We start from the raw sequence: 18,617 nt of genomic DNA, 5'->3' as shown, positions 1-18,617 counted from the left end.
CCCAGTGAGAATATGGCTAGCTGATAAAACCATAACAAGGCGAAAATAGATCTATACTAGTCACCCTTCATTTTCAAATTCAGCAAAAATATGTTACACGCACATATACACACACGTAATATAATGTATACTAGAATAAAAATATATACTAGCACATAAGAGCAGTTTTTTCCTAAGTGCCATCACTCTGTGCAACGAATAATTTCCTCAACACTGTCAAACACAAAGTAGGATAGGGTAGGGCTGGGTAGGGTAATATAGGGTAGCTCCAAGGGCTGAAGAAGCTTTTTGGATGAGAAGTGAAACGTCTTCAAAGAAAAAACAGAAAATTCAACCGCCTCTTGAAAAAACACATTTGCGATGCCCACAACGAAGGCAATCCTACTGACCTCTTGTGAATGATAGATGGAGCCTCTGGATAAGCCAAGCATTGATATCCCTCCTCACTCAGTTCCTGAAACTAAACTCTTTTCCCCAAAATAAGACCTATCCTGAAAACAAGCCCTCGCATGTTTTTACACGTGGACCTCTTAATATAAGCCCTGCCCCCAAACTAAGTGGACCATCCATTCCATCTGTTTGCTCGCGGTGTTGCGGCAATGAGACGAGGTGGGGGGGTGGTGTAGTTTATCTCAGGCCTCCGCAGCGGGAAAATACGGGTATCATATCTGACGAAGACTCCAAAGCCTGGGTTTTTTTTAAAAAAAAAATCTTTAATCAAGCAACCTGAGACCATTTTAACTGGAAATCTCAGCATTTGACCTGGAATGCAAACTCTTTTTCCCTCCCTGCTAAACTACAGCTCTTGAACTGACCGATCTGGGAAGATTGATGATCAAACGTTTTCCATCATTGTAGACAAAAATGGTCTGGAGAGGAATCAGAAATTCGAGGCAATGAGCTGGAGACAATCAAATCTTCCTTCCACCTAAGTAGAAAGCATAACTGTTACATTATGGGAGAAACAAAACGAGGCTTGCCTGCCAAGGAATATGTCATATGATCTGTTTTCGCTTCAGGTTCCTAAGTGGCTACTTTGCAAAGTAGCAATTCAAAAAATAAATAAATAACCCCACTGGCAATTTGCTTACAGTCAAGTAGGTTTCTGCTATTTTCCTCTGTACAAATATTTCTGAAATCCAGAAATCTATTGCCAAACAACAGTAGATAAATATTTTTAATAAATAGCTCTACCTTGCCAGAATGACTCTTTCCTCCTTTTTCTCCTTCCCCTTCTCCCTCCCCTCCTCCTCCTCCTCCTCTTTCTTCCCCATCCCCTTTGTTTCCATCTCCCTTCTCCTCCTTTTCTCCTCCTCTTCTTCTTCCTCTTCCTCCTCCTCCTCCTTCTTCCCCATCCCCTTCGTTTCCGTCTCCATCTCCATCTCTTCTCCTCCTTTTCTCCTCCTCTTCTTCCTCTTCCTCCTCTTCCTCCTCCTCCTCCTTCTTCCCCATCCCCTTTGTTTCCGTCTCCATCTCCATCTCCTCCTTTTCTCCCCCTCTTCTTCTTCCTCCTCCTCCCCCTCTTCCTCCTCTTCTTCTTCTCCTTCTCCTCCTCCTACCCTCCTCCTCCTTCTTTCTCTTCTTTTCCTCCTACATCTCCTCCATCTTCTCCTTTTCCTTCTCCCCCTCTTTTTTTTTTCATTCAGGGGAAAGGAAAACCATTGTGTCGTGCACCCAGATTGTTAACAAAACTATGGTGTTGGTGAACGACAGTGCTTGTCAGCGGGCAAGCCGTCCTGAGCCGCAGGTCAGAAGGTGTAATGCCCATCCCTGCCAGTCCAGGTAAGAAGCTCATTGCAAAAATCAGAAATGCTTTCCCCTTGGAATAGGTAAAGGATAAAGGCCACCTTTGTGCCCCAAAAGAAACATTTTATAGTTGGTATCTTCATGAACATCATTAGGCCTGTGGGAGAGGTTGGGAGAAAATCACCAACCTTGCTTCTAGCAGGAATTTTGGAGATCAACTATGCAACACACGGCAGGCATTTTATCAACAGACAAGCCCTGTGCCCCTTGGTAGCTATTATTCACATTAGCTCACATTAGAGAAACATCTTTCAGCTGTGGCGAGGGGGATGTTTGCCCAGGCTCGCCTGGTGCACCAGCTGCGGCCCTATCTGGACCGGGACTCACTACTCACAGTCACTCATGCCCTCATCACCTCGAGATTCGACTACTGTAATGCTCTCTACATGGGGCTACCTTTGAAAAGTGTTCGGAAACTTCAGATCGTGCAAAATGCAGCTGCGAGAGCAATCATGGGCTTCCCAAAGTATGCCCATGTTACACCAACACTCCGCAGTCTGCATTGGTTGCCGATCAATTTCCGGTCACAATTCAAAGTGTTGGTCTTAACCTATAAAGCCGTTCATGGCATCGGACCAGAATATCTCCGAGACCGCCTTCTGCTGCACGAATCCCAGCGACTGATTAGTTCCCACAGAGTTGGCCTTCTCCGGGTCCCGTCAACCAAACAATGTTGTTTAGCGGGTCCCAGGGGAAGAGCCTTCTCTGTGGCGGCCCCAACCCTCTGCAACCAGCTCCCTCCTGAGATTAGAACAGCCCCCACCCTCCTTGCCTTTCGCAAACTCCTTAAGACCCACCTCTGTCGTCAGGCATGGGGGAATTGAAATATCTTCCCCAGGTCTATACTGTTTATGTATGGTATGTTGTGTGAATGTTTTTTAAATTATAGGTTTTTAGCTTTCTAATTATTGAATTTGTATTTTGCACTGTTTTTCTGTTGCTGTGGTGAGCCGCCCCGAGTCTGCAGAGGGGGCGGCATACAAATTTAATAGATAGATAGATAGATAGATAGATAGATAGATAGATAGATAGATAGATAGATAGATAGATAGATAGATTTGATAGATAGATAGATAGATAGATAGATAGATAGATAGATAGATAGATAGATAGATAGATAGATAGATAAACAGATAAACAGATAAACAGATATTATATAGAGCGCTGGTGAGACCACATTTGGAGTACTGTGTTCAGTTCTGGAGACCTCACCTACAAAAAGATATTGACAAAATTGAACGGGTCCAAAGATGGGCTACAAGAATGGTGGAAGGTCTTAAGCATAAAACATATCAGGAAAGACTTAATGAACTCAATCTGTGTAGTCTGGAGGACAGAAGGAAAAGGGGGACATGATCGAAACATTTAAATATGTTAAATATGTTAATATAAGGTTCAGGAGGGAAGTGTTTTTTAATAGGAAAGTGAACACAAGAACAAGGGGACACAATCTGAAGTTAGTTGGGGGAAAGATCAAAAGCAACATGAGAAAATATTATTTTACTGAAAGAGTAGTAGATCCTTGGAACAAACTTCCAGCAGACGTGGTTGGTAAATCCACAGGAACTGAATGTAAACATGCCTGGGATAAACATATATCCATTGTAAGATAAAATACGGGAAATAGTATAAGGGCAGACTAGATGGACCATGAGGTCTTTTTCTGCCGTCAGACTTCTATGTTTCTATAAACAAACAAACAAACAAACAAATAAATAAATATTCGAGAGCGACATGCTTTGAGTTCCATTATTATTAGGGTTGCGTGGGCAGACATCCACATGTTCCTCCAGGGTTTGGCGTAAGCTATTCCAAGCAGAGCTGCCTTTTCGCAATTGACTGCACTTGATTTTGTCAATGCTGAACTGTGTTCAAGTGGTGCTCCAGATGTTTCGGGATTGCACCCGAGGGGCCTCTTACATCTGTTAAATTGACCAGTAGAGTTTGTAGCACCGAAGAATAAGAGTCATTGCATCGGGAGTTCTAACTGCTTTTAAACTTTCTAGCAATAGAAGTTTTGATTCAGCAGCTGGTCAAACCGTAAAAGTGGTGATAATTATGCTTAGTAGACTTCATCTTGGGGTGGGGTGGGGATTTCCTCTATCCACTTTTCGTCTGCTAGGACATTCAGTTGCTATTTGGTCGGAAACAGAGTGAAGGAGATAATCTTCACATTGATTGCTTCTCTCCAACTACTGGACAATTAGAAACTGCATAATCGAACCATTAGAAACTGTGCATAATGAGCCTTGGTGGTGCAGTAGTTAGAGTGCAGTACGACAAGCTGCATCTACTCACTGCTGGCTGTAGTTCACCAATTCAAATCTCACCAGGCTCAGCCTTCCATCCTTCCGAGGTGGGTAAAATGAGGACCAGATTGTTGGGGGAAAGATGCTTACTGTCTGTAAACCGCTTAGAGAAGGCTAGAAAGCACTGTGAAATGCTCTAAGTAGTATTAAGTGGTATAATGTGTTCTGCCGGGCTCTCTGGTAGACTCCTCCCAAAAATTCACAGATACAAATTTCAGACACACACACGTTTGAAAATTCAAAACAATGTTCTTTATAATGAAAATTCACTTAAACTAAGCCCTCTTTTGGTATAGCAAAGAGCACTCATCTCCAAACAAACTGGTAATTTGTACAAGTCCCTTATCAGTTCTGTGATACTTAGCTTGCAGCTGTGAGGCAATTCACAGTCCTTCTTCTGTCACAAAGTGAAACACACTTTGCCCTGGTTTAGTTTCAAAGCAGGGAAAAATCAGCACACAAAAGGTCAAAGTAAAGCAGTCACGAAACACAACCATCAGATAATCCTCCACAATGGCAAAACCCACAGGCTGCTATTTATAGCATCCTCACTAATTACCACAGCCCCACCCAACCACAGGTGGCCTCATTTTCTTTGATAATAATCTCTCAGTTGTTGCTGCCTATGCATCACTCTCCGCATGCGTGGCTGTATCATTAACTCTTGTTCTGAATCCAAGGAGGAGCTAGATAATTGATCTCCTTCAGAGCTGTCTGCCACACTCTCCTCCTCCCTGTCACTCATGTCTTCTTGGTCAGAGGAGCCTTCATCAGCAGATTCCACTGGGGGCAAAACAGGCCTGCAGCATGTGGATGTCTCCCCCACATCCACAGTCCTTGGGGCAGGAGCTGGGCCAGAGCTAATCACAACATAATGGAAGCCCTTTTTTCCCCCACATCATGAAATAACGACCGGGCCATCCCTAAAAGCTAAGCGGACAAATGCCCACAAGCAAGACAGTCTTACTGACCTCTAAAAATGTCTTTTGAGGAAGCTTAGGGTCACCTTAGAAGCCAGGCAACTAAGGATGGAACTGTAGTTGATTCATGTGCTAGACAATGGCCAGACAATGCTTCAAGTTGGCCACACCCTACTCAGCATTTTCTGATTCCTTCCAGGTTGAGCATACATTCACACTTCACACGCTGCCAAATGGAAATATTTTCTGAAGCGCATTCCCTTCATCTCCATAGAATTTAAATTTCCATTGGTGTTTGCCCACCCAGACATTAGAAATGCATGCTTGGCATATTTGTTGACCGAGAACATCTTAAAGAGACCATTTTCTTTTACTATGGATAGAGAGTTGTTGTTGTTTAAATAAAGGGATATATCTTCTTTTCAGAAATTCTGAGTTTGTTTTCCAAGTTCAAGTGGAATTATTACAAGATTCCTAACAATAGGTTCTTCTGTTTTCCACATTATACGCTGCCTTTTTTCTGCACGTGTTGTAGGAAAGGAGAACAGGAACTATAATTTCTAGCCTGCTGTCTGACACATTGTGATAGAGTTACACAGTAAATCTAGGGTGTTAAACATGATATTCACCAGAAAGAGAGATCAGGGTTACCCTTATGATCTGAGACGTATGTGTTTGACTCATTGATAATCAGTTCTTCCAAAGTTGCTATAGTTTCTTTGATTATCCAGGTCTAAAATTGCAGTACAGGTCATTTCTTGTTTTGCAACCAAAATTAGGATTGGCCATTCAGTCATTAAGCAAAGCAAACACAGCAACAGTGTTTATGATCTTATTTCAACTTTGCTTTATCTACCTGCAAAGATGATTAGGGGACTGGAGACTAAAACATATGAAGAATGATTGCAGGAACTGAATATGTCTAGTTTAACGAAAAGGAAGACCAGGGGAGACATGATAGCAGTGTTCCAATATCTCAGGGGTTGCCACAAAGAAGATGGAGTCAGCCTATTCTCCAAAGCACCTGAGGGTAGAACAAGAAGCAATGGGTGGAAGGTGAACAAGGAGAGAAGTAACTTAGAACTAAGGAGAAATTTCCTGACAATTAATCAGCAGAAAGTATAAGGTATCCTGCTTGAGCAGAGAGTTGGATTAGTCCAGAGTCTCTTACATTTCTGTTCTGCTGTATTCTACATCTTTACTGGCTTGTGAGAAAGTACGGCGTGGAAGAACAGTGTGCTTGACTGAAGCCCTCATTTGATTTAGTATGTTACTATATATACCATATGTCATGAAATGTATATGAAAAAATATAGGACTTTAGTAAGTGCCTGCAAAATTTGCATGCTACAGGTTGATCAGTAAGAACAGCGGACAATTATTCTTGTGAGCAGCTGTTTGCCTGCTTCGCTTGTCTTAGTTTAGTTTAGTTTATTTAGATTTGTATGCCGCCCCTCTCCGAAGACTCGGGGCGGCTAACAACAATAAAAAACAATGTAACAAATCTAATATTAAAAAGTAATCTAAAAAACCCCCAATTTAAGAAACCGATCATACCAACAAACATACCATGTATAAATTATATAAGCCTAGGGGGAAGGGAGAAAAAAAATTTCAATTCCCCCATGCCTGGCAGTATAGATGGGTCTTGAGTAATTTACGAAAGACAAGGAGGGTGGGGGCAGTTCTAATATCCGGGGGGAGTTGATTCCAAAGGGCCGGGGCCGCCACAGGGAAGGCTCTTCCCCTGGGGCCCGCCAAACAACATTGTTTGGTCGACGGGACCCAGAGAAGGCCAACTCTATGGGACCTTATCAGCCGCTGGGATTCGTGTGGTAGAAGGCGGTTCCGGAGGTATTTTGGTCCACTGCCATGTAGGGCTTTATAGGTCATAACCAACACTTTGAATTGTGACCGGAAACTGATCGGCAACCAATGCAGACTGTGGAGTGTTGGAGTAACATGGGCATGCCTTGGGAAGCCCATGATTGCTCTCGCAGCTGCATTCTGCACGATCTGAAGTTTCCGAACACTTTTCAAAGGTAGCCCCATGTAGAGAGCATTACAGTAGTCGAGCCTCGAGGTGATGAGGGCATGAGTGACTGTGAGCAGTGAGTCCCGGTCCAGATAGGGCCGCAACTGGTGCACCAGGCAAACCTGGGCAAACGCCCCCCTCGCCACAGCTGAAAGATGTTTCTCTAATGTGAGTTGTGGATCGAGGAGGATGCCCAGGTTGCAGACCCTCTCTGAGGGGGTCAGTAATCCCCCCCCAGGGTTATGGACGGACAGATGGCATTGTCCTTGGGAGGCAGAACCCACAGCCACTCCGTCTTATCCGGGTTGAGCTTGAGTCTGTTGACACCCATCCAGACCCCAACAGCCTCCAGGCACCGGCACATCACTTCCACTGCTTCGTTGACTGGACATGGGGTGGAGATGTATAACTGGGTATCATCCGCATACTGATGATACCTCACCCCATGCCCCTGGATGATCTCACCCAGCGGTTTCATGTATATATTAAATAGCAGGGGGGATAGAACCGACCCCTGAGGCACCCCACAAGGGAGTAACCTCAAGGTCGACCTCTGGCCCCCCACTAACACCGACTGCGACCGACCGGAGAGGTAGGAGGAGAACCACTGGAGAACAGTGCCTCCCACTCCCAACCCCTCCAGTCGGCGCAGAAGGATACCATGGTCGATGGTATCGAAAGCCGCTGAGAGGTCAAGAAGCACCAGGACAGAGGACAAGCCCCTGTCCCAGGCCCGGCAGAGATCATCCATCAACGCGACCAAAGCAGTTTCCGTGCTGTAGCCGGGCCTGAATCCAGACTGCTGGGGACCTAGATAATCGGCTTCTTCCAAGGACCGCTGGAGTTGGAGACTGGACGGTAGTTATTAAGCACGGCTGGGTCCAGGGAAGGCTTCTTGAGGAGGGGGCGCACAAGTGCCTCCTTGTAGGCATCCGGGAAGGACCCCCTCCCCAAGGAAGCGTTGACAATCTCCTGGACCCAGCTCCGTGTCACCTCCCTGCTGGCCGAAACCAGCCAGGAGGGACACGGATCCAGTAAACAGGTGGCGGAACTCACAGCTCCAATGGCCTTGTCCACTTCATCAGGTGTCACCAGATCAAACTATTCCCAGACAGGTGGACAAGTACGTGCCCCAGTCACCTCGACTGACTCGTTGTCAGTCGACTCTGTTTTCTAATTGGAGTCGAGGTCAGCCCGGATCTGAGCGATTATATCAGCGAAAAACGTGTTAAAATCCTCGGCACTACTCTGCAAGTGCTCCCCAATTCCCCCCTGGCTAAGAAGGGAGCGGGTCACCCTAAACAGAGCAGCCGGGCGGGATTCCGCTGATGCAATCAAGGCGGCATGATACGCGCATCTTGCCGCCTTGAGCGCCACTTTGTAAGTCTTAATGTGAGCTCATACAAGTGTTCGATCGGATTCAGACCTACTCTTCCTCCATCGCTTCTCTAGACGTCTCTTCTGGCGTTTCAACTCCCGGAGCTCCTCGTTGAACCATGGAGCTCTACGGGGTCTAGCGCCACGGAGAAGTCACAACGACGCAATTCGGTCCAGAGCCTCTTCTGCAGCCTTGTTCCAGGCCTCAGCCAGAGACTCTACCAAGCTGTGGACGAGTGTATCTGGAATAACCCCAAGCGCCGTCTGAAAACCTTCTGGATCCATCAGGCGCCTGGGACGGAACAACCTAATCGGTTCCGCCTCCCTGCGGGGAAGGATTGGAGCCAGGAAGTCAAGCCGCAGTAGAAAATGGTTCGACCATGACAAAGGCAATGCTTCTAAGCCCCTTAGTCTCAGACCATTACTCAGTTGCTCAGAGAGAAATACCATGTCGGGTGCGTGCCCTCCCTCGTGAGTTGGACCCTGTACTACTTGGGTCAGGTCCATGGCTGTCATGGTGGCCATGAACTCCTGTGCCAGTCCAGAGGTTTCGCCGAGTGACGGCAGATTGAAGTCCCCCAAGACAATAAGTCTGGGGAACTCCACCGCCAACCCGGCTACCTCCTCGAGTAGCACAGGCAGGGCCTGTGACATGCAGCTGGGAGGCAGGTACGTGAGAAACAGGCCCACCTGAACCCCTAAGTCAAACTTCACAAGGAGGGACTCGCAACCCGCAATCTCTGGAGCAATGAGTCTATGCAGGACAAGGCTCTCCCTGGCTATAATAGCCACTCCTCCCCCCCTTCCCTGGGGTCGAGGCTGATGCCATATCTGAAACCCGGCTGGGCAAATTTCAACTTCTTCTTTTTAAGGTTGTATTAAGATAAAATTCCACTCTAAAAGGCAATGCTCCAAAAGATTGTCTGGTGTAAATGTAGCCCTAGGACCCTTAAAATGGAAGAATCTTGAAGAACCCAACTCACTGCAGGAACTGGGTGCATCTAATCCAAGGAAGAAAAAGACTAAGGATGACGTGATGGCAGTCTTCCATTTGAGGGGCTGTCGTGTAGATTAGATTATATTACATTACTAGAGTTGGAAGGGAACTTGTAGGTTATCTAGTCCAGTGTTTTTCAACCAGTGTGCCGTGGCACATTAGTGTGCCGCTAGACATGGTCAGGTGTGCCGCAAAGCTCAGCAAGAGAGAGAAAGAGAGAAAGAGAAAGAAAGAGAGAGAGAGAAAGAAAGCAAGAGAGAGAGAAAGAGAGAGAAAGAAAGAAAGAGAGAGAGAAAGAGAGGCTGGAAAGGAGGGAGAGATAGAAAGAGAGCAAAAAAGAGAGGAAGGAAGGAAGAGAGAAAGAAAGAAAGAGGGATGGACAGAGAGGGGAAGGAAGGAAGAGAGAGAAATAGGGAGAGAAATAGAGCAAAAGGGAGGAAGAGAGAGAGATAATTTTTTTTGTCCAAACTTTTTTTAGCCCCCCACCTCACTCAATGTGCCCCATGATTTTGTATATGTAAAAAATGTGCCGCAGCTCAAAAGAGGTTGAAAATCACTGATCTAGTCCAACCCCCCACTCAAGCAGGAGCCCCATTTCGGGCAAATGGCCATCCAACCTCCCCTTGAAAGTCTCAAGTGTTGGAGCACTCACAACCTCTGCAAGCAAGCCGTTCCACTGGTTGATCGCTCTCGCCATCAGAAAATTCCTCCTCATTTACAGGTTGAATCTCTCCTTGGTCAGCTTCCATCTGTTGTTCCCTACCTGGCCTTCTATCTGTCTGTCTGTCTGTCTGTCTGTCTGTCTGTCTGTCTGTCTGTCTGTCTGTCTGTCTATCTATCTATCTATCTATCTATCTATCTATCTATCTATTTTTGATTGATTGATTGATTGATTGTTAGAGTTGGAAGGGACCATGCGGGTCAAGTCCAATCCCCTGCCTAAGCAGGAACCCTATAGCATCCCAGCCAAATGGCAGTCCAATTTCCTCTTTAAAATGTCCAGAGTATTGGAGTTCACAATGTCCGCTGGTAGGTTGATCGTTTTGACCATCAGGAAGTTCTTCCTTATTTCCAGGTCGAATCTCTCCTTGGTCAGCTTCCAGCTGTTGTTCCTCGTCCGTCCCTCCGGTGCCCTGGAGAATAAAGTGATCCCCTCCTCTCTGTGGCAACCCCTCGTATACCTGTAGACTGCTATCATGTCCTCTCTGGCCCTCCTTTTCTCTAGGCTATCCATGCCCAGTTCTGGTGCCTTGGAAAACAAATGAGCAAACCGGAAGTGCGTTTTCCAGAACTTCCCAATTGTCTGTTGGGGGATATTTTTTTTTTGCCTCCGGGGCCAAAACTCAGAATTATAGAATAATAGACACAGGAAAAGTCTCGCATGCTCTCCCTTATGGCTCTGTGTACTACCTGTGGCACATGTGGCATAGGTTCACCATTATAGGACTAGAAGATTTCAAAGGTCCCTCCCCTCAATTCTATTATTCTGAGTTTGAGTTTTTTTTAAAAAAAAAATTATTTTATTTTACAGTTGGGTTGGAAGGGACATGTGGGTCTTCTAGTCCAACTTCCTGCTGGTGCAGGAGACCTTACACCAGTGATGGCGAACCTATGGCACGGGTTCCACAGGTGGCACGCAGAGCCATATCTGCTGGCATGCAAGCTTTTGCCCTAGCTCAGCTCCAGTACGCATGTATGTGCCGGCCAGCTGATTTTTGGCACACACAGAGGCTCTGGAAGGGCATTTTTGGCTTCCAGAGAGCCTCTGGGGGGGATGGGGTGGGCGTTTTTACCCTCTCCCGGTTCCAGGGAAACCTTTGGAGCCTGGAGAGGGTGAAACACAAGCCTACTGTGCCCACCAGAAGTTGGGAAACAGACCATTTCCAGCCTCCAAAGGGCCTCCACGGGGTGGGGAAAGCTGTTTTCACCCTCCACAGACATTGAATTATGGGTGTGGGCACTTGCGCATGTGCGATAGCCCACACATGCCCTTTTTCGGCACCCGAGGGAAAAAAGGTTCGCCATCACTGCCCTACACCATCCCTGACCTATGACAGTCCACTCTCTTCTTGAGGGTTTTCAATGTTGGAGCGTTCATAACCTCCACTGGCAGGCCGTTCCACCGGTTGATCGCTCTCACCATCAGAAAGTTCTTCCTTATTTCTAGATTGAATCTCTCCTTGGTCAGCTTCCATCCATTGCTCCTTGTCTGGCCTTCTGGTGCTTTGGAAAACAGTGTGACTCCCTCCTCTCTGTGGCAGCCCCTCAAGTATTTGTAGACTGCTTTCATGTCCCCCCTGGACCTCCTCTTCACTAGACTATCCATGTCCAGTTCCTGCAACCTTTCCTTGTATGTTTTGGTTTCCAGTTCCCAGAATGATAAATTCTGGTTATTATTATTATTATTATTATTATTATTATTATTATTATTTAGATTTGTATGCCGCCCCCCTCCGTAGACTCGGGGCGGCTTACAGCAATAATAAAAACAATATATAACAAATCTAATATTTAAAATATCTAAAAAAAACCTTATTTAAAAAGCAAGACATACACACAAACATACCATGCATAAACTATATAGGCCTGGGGGAGATGTCTCAATTCCCCCATGCCTGACGGCTGAGGTGGGTTTTAAGGAGTTCACAAAAGGCAAGGAGGGTGGGGGCAATCCTAATCTCCAGGGGGAGTTGGTTCCAGAGTGTCGGGGCCGCCACAGAGAAGACTCTTCCCCTGGGTCCTGCCAGACGACATGGTTTGGTCGATGGGACCCAGAGAAGGCCAACTCTGTGGGACCTAACTGGTCGCTGGGATTCGTGCGGCAGAAGGCGGTCCCGGTTGCTCTCTTCTGTACTTTTTCCAGAGTTTCAATGTCTTTTTTGTAGGGTGGAGCCCAAAATTGAATGCAGTACTCTAGGTGTGGTCTAACTGGGGCATTATAATGTGGTCTTAGTACCTCCATAGTCCTAGATTGTATCCCTCTGTTGATGCAGCTCAAGATTGTGTTGGCTTTTTAAGCCACCGCTGCACTGCTGGCTCATATTTAGTTAGTTGTCCACCAAGAATCCTCGGAGAGGGGCGGCATACACATCTAATAAATTATTATTATTACAGTAGTACCTCGACTTACAAATTTAATTGGTGCGGGAAGGAGGCTCGTAAGTCAAAAAGCTCGTATGACGAAACATTGTTTCTCATAGGAATCAATGGAAAAGCAATTAATGCGTGCAAGCCCAAAAATAAGAAACCGGCCGCCACCACCGAAGGAGGCTTGAGCCTCCCGATCCTCCCCATTCCTTTGCCATGCATGTCATCCTGCATGCAGGATGCCATGCAGTCAGGAAGGTCATCCTGCTCCCCCCCAGCCAAAAACACAAAGGCTGCGGAGGGAGGGAGGGAAGCAGAGCGGGGCGGCAGGCGAGGCGACCGCCTCCCCGTTCGCCAAGCACCGCGGCGCTCACCGCCTGTCCCTGTCAGCGTCCCAGCCCCAGCCACCTTCACCCGCCCGGACATTTATTATTTATTTATTTATTTATTTATTTATTATTTGGATTTGTATGCCGCCCCTCTCCGAAGACTCGGGGCGGCTCACAACAAGTGTAAAACAAATCATAAATAATCCAATTAATTAAAATATTTAAAGATTTAAAAACCCCATATACTAACAGACACACACACAAGCATACCATGTATAAATTAAACGTGCCCAGGGGGAGATGTTTAGTTTCCCCATGCCTGACGGCAAAGGTGGGTTTTGAGGAGTTTATGGAAGGCAGGAAGAGTAGGGGCAGTTCTGATCTCCGGGGGGAGTTGGTTCCAGAGAGTCGGTGCCGCCACAGAGAAGGCTCTCTCCCTGGGGCCCCGCCAACCGACATTGTTTAGTTGACGGGACCCAGAGGAGGCCCACTCTGTGGGACCTAATCGGTCTCTGGGATTCGTGCGGCAGAAGGCGGTCTCGGAGCGGCCTGAGGGGGCCGGTGCGGCGCCGCCTCCGCCTCCTTCCGCGCCCCGCCCCCCGCTCGGCAATTGGCTCGGCGGCATTGCTGGCGTTCCAGGCGGGCCGCCCGGCATGAGCACCGGTTTCGTGCCTCTCAGGCCAGGCAGATAAGAGGTGTGCCGCTCCGCCCGGGATGGGGCTCCTCTGGAGCCCCCGTGCGTCCCTCCTCTCAGGCCGGCCAGATAAGAGGTGCGCCACTCCCACGGGGAAAGGAGAAGGCGGCGGCTCAAGCCCTTCCCCGTGCGCCCCTCCGGAGGAGCCCCTCTGGCGGTTGTCCGGGCGGGTGAAGGTGGCTGGGGCTGGGACGCTGACAGGGACAGGCGGTGAGCGCTCGTATCCCGAATGTGGGCTCGTAAGTAGAACAGAAATATCTCTCCCCTCCTAGCTCGCATCTCGAAATGCTCGTATATAGAGCAGCTCGTATGTCGAGGTTCTACTGTAATTATTATTATTAAGACTCCTAGATCTCTTTCACAGTCACTTGAGTTGAGTGTGGTTTCACCCAGTTTGTTTTGGAGGGGTTTTTTGGTTCTGTTGCTTTAGCAGCTTTGCAATGAGTTCTTGAAAGGATGGGATCCCAAACCTTGCATTCTCCTCCCTCCCCCCATCTTCAGAATTCCTGGCCCTTCTTTGAGCCCGTTGTCCCGTCTTTTTTTACACACCACTGAACTGGGAAAAAAAGTGTGAGAGCCTGCCTTTATTTTCTGCTGCCTTTCTTTTCCCTTCCATCAAAGTCACAAACTCTCTCCCCCCCCCCCCTCTCTCTGCTTAGCTATAGATCACATTCAGCTACAATACCACGGTCGGGCCAAGTCTGCATAGCAGCCTTCTTGTTCTTGAGGCGTGACAATAAATTAGCGATGCCGTTACTCTCCCCTCATCCCACCCATAGTGCTGTGCCGCCATCCATCTGATTTGAGTTTTCAGCCAATAACGGTTAACCAAAGCCCTAATTTTTTGCTCCTGGGTTTAATTTTCTTTTAATTAAGATGGCTGGCTCGCTGCGGTCTCTGCCCATTCATCCCGTTCCTTGTATCCTTAATTCCCGTGCTGCCGGGAGTTTTAGAAGCAGGCCAAAGACAAAGATGGGTTTGCTTTGCGATGGAGATGGTGGCGGCGGGATTGCTAATCAAGTTGACAGGCTCAAAAGCCAGATTAGAATTTTAACTTCCCGAAAAAGAGGATGGTTTTCATGCTTTATTTCATGCTCCCGCACATCTAGGGCTCTAAACTGCTTTCTTTTGATGTGAGGTTTTTCAAATTAGAGGGGAAAGCTGCCTTCAGAACAGATTGTCCTTACGTGCTTAATGGATGCCACAGCAGCATTTATCAGATGCATTCCTTTTCATCATGGCCTTCAGTTAAGGCTTGCTTTGAGATGCTCCAGCTCTGTAGCTTAGATCAGTGTTTCCCAACCCTGGCAACTTGAAGATATCTGGACTTCAACTCCCAAAATCCTGGGAGTTGAAGTCCAAATATCTTTAAATTGCCAGGGTTGGGAAACACTGGCTTAGATCTACATTGATACCTCTACTTACGAACTTAATTTGGTCTGTGACCAGGTTCTTAAGTAGAAAAGTTTGTAAGAAGAAGCAAATTTTCCCATAGCAATCGATGTAAAAGCAAATAATGTGTGCGATTGGGGAAACCACAGAGAGGGTGGAGACCCTGTTTCCTCCCAGGAGATTCCTAGAGAGGCTCCATGGAGGCTTCTCTCCACCTTTTCCGGCCCTGTTTCCTCCCAGGAGATTCCTGGTTACAGTTTCGGAGACTCGGATTTGTAAGTGGAAAATGGTTCTTGAGAAGAGGCAAAAAAATCTTGAACATCCGGTTCTGCTCTAGAAAAGTTTGTAAGTAGAGGCGTTCTTAGGTAGAGGTTCCACTGTACTAAGAGAGTAGGGAATAGTACTATATCTGGGAAAACCTGGACGGCTGATGAAGATTTGGAGAGCAAAAGCAACAGCAATAGCACTTAGACTTATGTACTGCTCAGGGGTGGGGGTCCTAACTTCCCTTGATGCGAGTTCCCTTCCTCCTGTGCTGTGTGGCTGCACACGTGCACATGTGCAATGCCAAAAAAAATTACTTTTAAAAAAAAATAAGAGCTGAAAATAAGATGGCAACGCATGCACACGGAAACTCAGCTTTTGTGTATGCCCAGAAGAAAAAAACCAGAACACCCCCCCCAAAAAAAATCATTATTTTTTTTTTAAAGATGGCAGCGACCATGGACTGGCACCAACTGAACCAATTCCATGACATTGTTGTGATTGTGTTGTGATTGCAGATTTGCTACCGGTTCGGGTGGACTAACCAGTAGCATTCCTCCAGAGGCTCCCTGGAAGCCAAAAACGCCCTCCTAGAGCCTCTGTGTGAGCCAAAAATCAGCTGATCGTCACACACATGCACGTTGGAGCTAAGCCAGGGCAACGGCTCATGTGCCAGCAGATATGGCTCCGCGTGCCATCTGTGGCACCCGTGTCATAGGTTCGCCATCACTGGTGTAGGGTCTCCTGCTTGGGCAGGAGGTTGGACTAGATCAGTGTTTCCCAACCTTGGCAACTTGAAGATATCTGGACTTCAACTCCCAGAATTCCCCAGCCAGCATTTGCTGGCTGGGGAATTCTGGGAGTTGAAGTCCAAATATCTTCAAGTTGCCAAGGTTGGGAAACACTGGACTAGATGACCTACGAGGTCGCTTCCAAGTCTGTTAATCTAATCTAATTATTAAAGAACTTTTCCAATACATTAGAAGCTCTGCCATTGTGGAAGATGTTGAGGAATCTGATAAGGAATGAATATGTACAATTGAATTGAATTGATTTTTTTCTTTGTGTATGTATGTATAATTGTTTGTCCTAAATGTTTATATGTTTTGTTTCTAATGTATATATTTCAATAACAATTATTTTTCTGTAAAAAAAAAAGAGGATATTGCTGTGAAACCCTGGCTCAATGGGTCATAGGTTATTTAGCATCTCTTACTTACAAGGATTGTGACCATCCTGGTGTTTTTGTCTTGATTGTCTGAACAGGTGGGTTACAGGGCAGTGGAGTCCTTGCTCTTCCACTTGTGCCAAAGGTCTCCAGCATCGGGGAGTGACATGTGTCTATCAACTGCAGAACGGGAGCCACGTCAACACAAGAGATCTCTACTGCCTTGGTCCCAAGCCAGCAACGATACAGAGCTGTGAAGGCCGAGACTGTCTTTCCATTTGGGAAGCCTCAGAATGGTCTAAGGTATTTGCAGTCTGGCAGAAGAAGGGCAGATCATTGGGATAGGTAGCTAAATATTTGCTAAACTTACACAAAGGGCAGGACCATAACAGCAATGATAATAATATAAACAAATACAACAAATACATTCTCAACCATAACAATACACCAGCACACTATCGATACAGTACAAACTTAAAGTGAACCCTTCCAAACTCGATAGCAGAAAATTCGAGTTTTTCAACACTGGTCAACGTCTGGAACAAACTACCCGACTCTGTGGTTTCTTCCCCAAACCTCAAAAACGTTACCTTTAGCCTGTCTACTGCTGACCTCACCCCATTCCTAAGAATTCTGTAAGGGGCGTGCATAAGCACACGTGTGTGCCTACTGTCCCTTTACTAATGTTCCCTTTTACCTTTATTCATTTCATGCATTCAAATTATGTACTATCTAATATGTGATTGACTAAACAAACAAACAAATAAATACCGTATTTTTTGGAGTATGAGACACACCTTAGTTTTTTGGGAGGAAAATAGGAAAAAGAATCTTCCTTAGCCAGCACATTATTTTATCCCCTGGTTATGGCTTTAAAATAACATTATTCGGAGAGAGTAACAATGCAAGCCAGTAAGAGTGGGGAACATCATTAGCACCTGGAAATAAACATTTGGAGCAAGTACAGCAATGGAAAAAACCTTGCAAAGACTTAGGACTTCGAAAACATTCTTTGCAGAGAGTAACAATGAAAGAGCTTGCAAGCCGGTAAGAGCTAGGAACATTGTTAGTACTTGGTTAAGGCTGGAAAGAAACATTTGGAACAAGTAAAGTAATGAAAAAACCCCTACAAAGACAGGGTTTTAAAACATTATTTGCAGAGAGTAACAATGAAAGAGCTTGCAAGCCGGTAAGAGCTAGGAACATTGTTAGTACTTGGTTAAGGCTGGAAAGAAACATTTGGAACAAGTAAAGTAATGAAAAAAACCCTACAAAGACAGGGTTTTAAAACATTATTTGCAGAGAGTAACAATGAAAGAGCTTGCAAGCGGATAAGAGCTAGGAACATTGTTAACACCTGGTTAGGGCTGGAAAGAAACATTTGGAGCAAGTTAGACCAATGAAAAAAAAACACTGCAAAGACTTAGGACTTGGAAAACATTATTTGCAGAGAGTAACAATGAAAGAGCCAGCTGGTAAGAGCTGGGAACATTGTTAGCACCTGGTTAGGCTGGAAAGAATCTTATTCAGAGCAAGTTAGACCAATGGAAGAAAACCTCGAAAGTTTTAGGGCTTGGAAAACATTCTTCGCGGAGAGAAACAATGAAAAAGCCTGCAAGGTAAGAGCTGGGAAGATCGTTAGCAGCTAGTTAGGGCTGGAAAAAAAGTTACATTCAGAGTATGAGACACACTCAAATTATCAGCCTCTTTTAGGAAGGAAAAAGGTGCGTCTTATACTCCCCAAAATACGGAAAATAAACGATCTGGGTTATGATTGCCCAAAGATGCTTTTTCCAAAAGACATTTGGAGTTTCTTGGATTTTTCTTGGAAAACATTTTGCTTCTCATCCAAGAAGCTTCTTCAATTCTAAAACCAAAGAAGTTTCTTCGATGTGAAGTGCAACATTTTCAAAGAAAAAAAACCCCCCAAGAAATTCCAGTTGCCTTTTTCAACAAGCAGCTTTGGAACAAATACAACTTAAAGTTCGACATGTCAATTAAAATGCTGGGGTTTCCCACTGGTGGCTGTGGAATTCGAGAGGAGGCCACTAATTAAAAACAAATAACTTACAGAAGCCTTCCAGCCAAAATTTACATTGATGCTTTTGCACTTACAAAGATATTAATTTTCACCAGGAGGTCATGAAATTAGATACCAGGCTTTCCACGGATGGATGGATAAGAGAGGGAGAGCATGCTAAAGTCGTTTCCCAGTTGCTCTGTAGTGTTCCAGACTGTG

At 46.0% G+C, this 18,617-nt stretch overlaps 1 protein-coding gene across 2 annotated transcripts in view; it reads left to right on the top strand.

Moving 5' to 3' along the window:
• ADAMTS17 (ADAM metallopeptidase with thrombospondin type 1 motif 17) overlaps positions 1–18,617 on the top strand; it is a 178,116-nt gene that overhangs the window by 147,459 nt on the left and 12,040 nt on the right. For both annotated transcript variants that reach the window (XM_070762584.1, XM_070762585.1), the window contains 2 exons: positions 1,647–1,782; positions 16,477–16,681. In XM_070762584.1, the coding sequence (XP_070618685.1) occupies positions 1,647–1,782; positions 16,477–16,681 (341 nt within the window). The remainder of the gene's footprint in view (positions 1–1,646; positions 1,783–16,476; positions 16,682–18,617) is intronic.

The sequence above is a fragment of the Erythrolamprus reginae genome, chromosome 10 (assembly GCF_031021105.1).
Source record: "Erythrolamprus reginae isolate rEryReg1 chromosome 10, rEryReg1.hap1, whole genome shotgun sequence".
Classification (NCBI taxonomy): Eukaryota; Metazoa; Chordata; class Lepidosauria; order Squamata; family Dipsadidae; genus Erythrolamprus; species Erythrolamprus reginae.
This window is presented reverse-complemented; position numbering and strand designations above follow the sequence as displayed.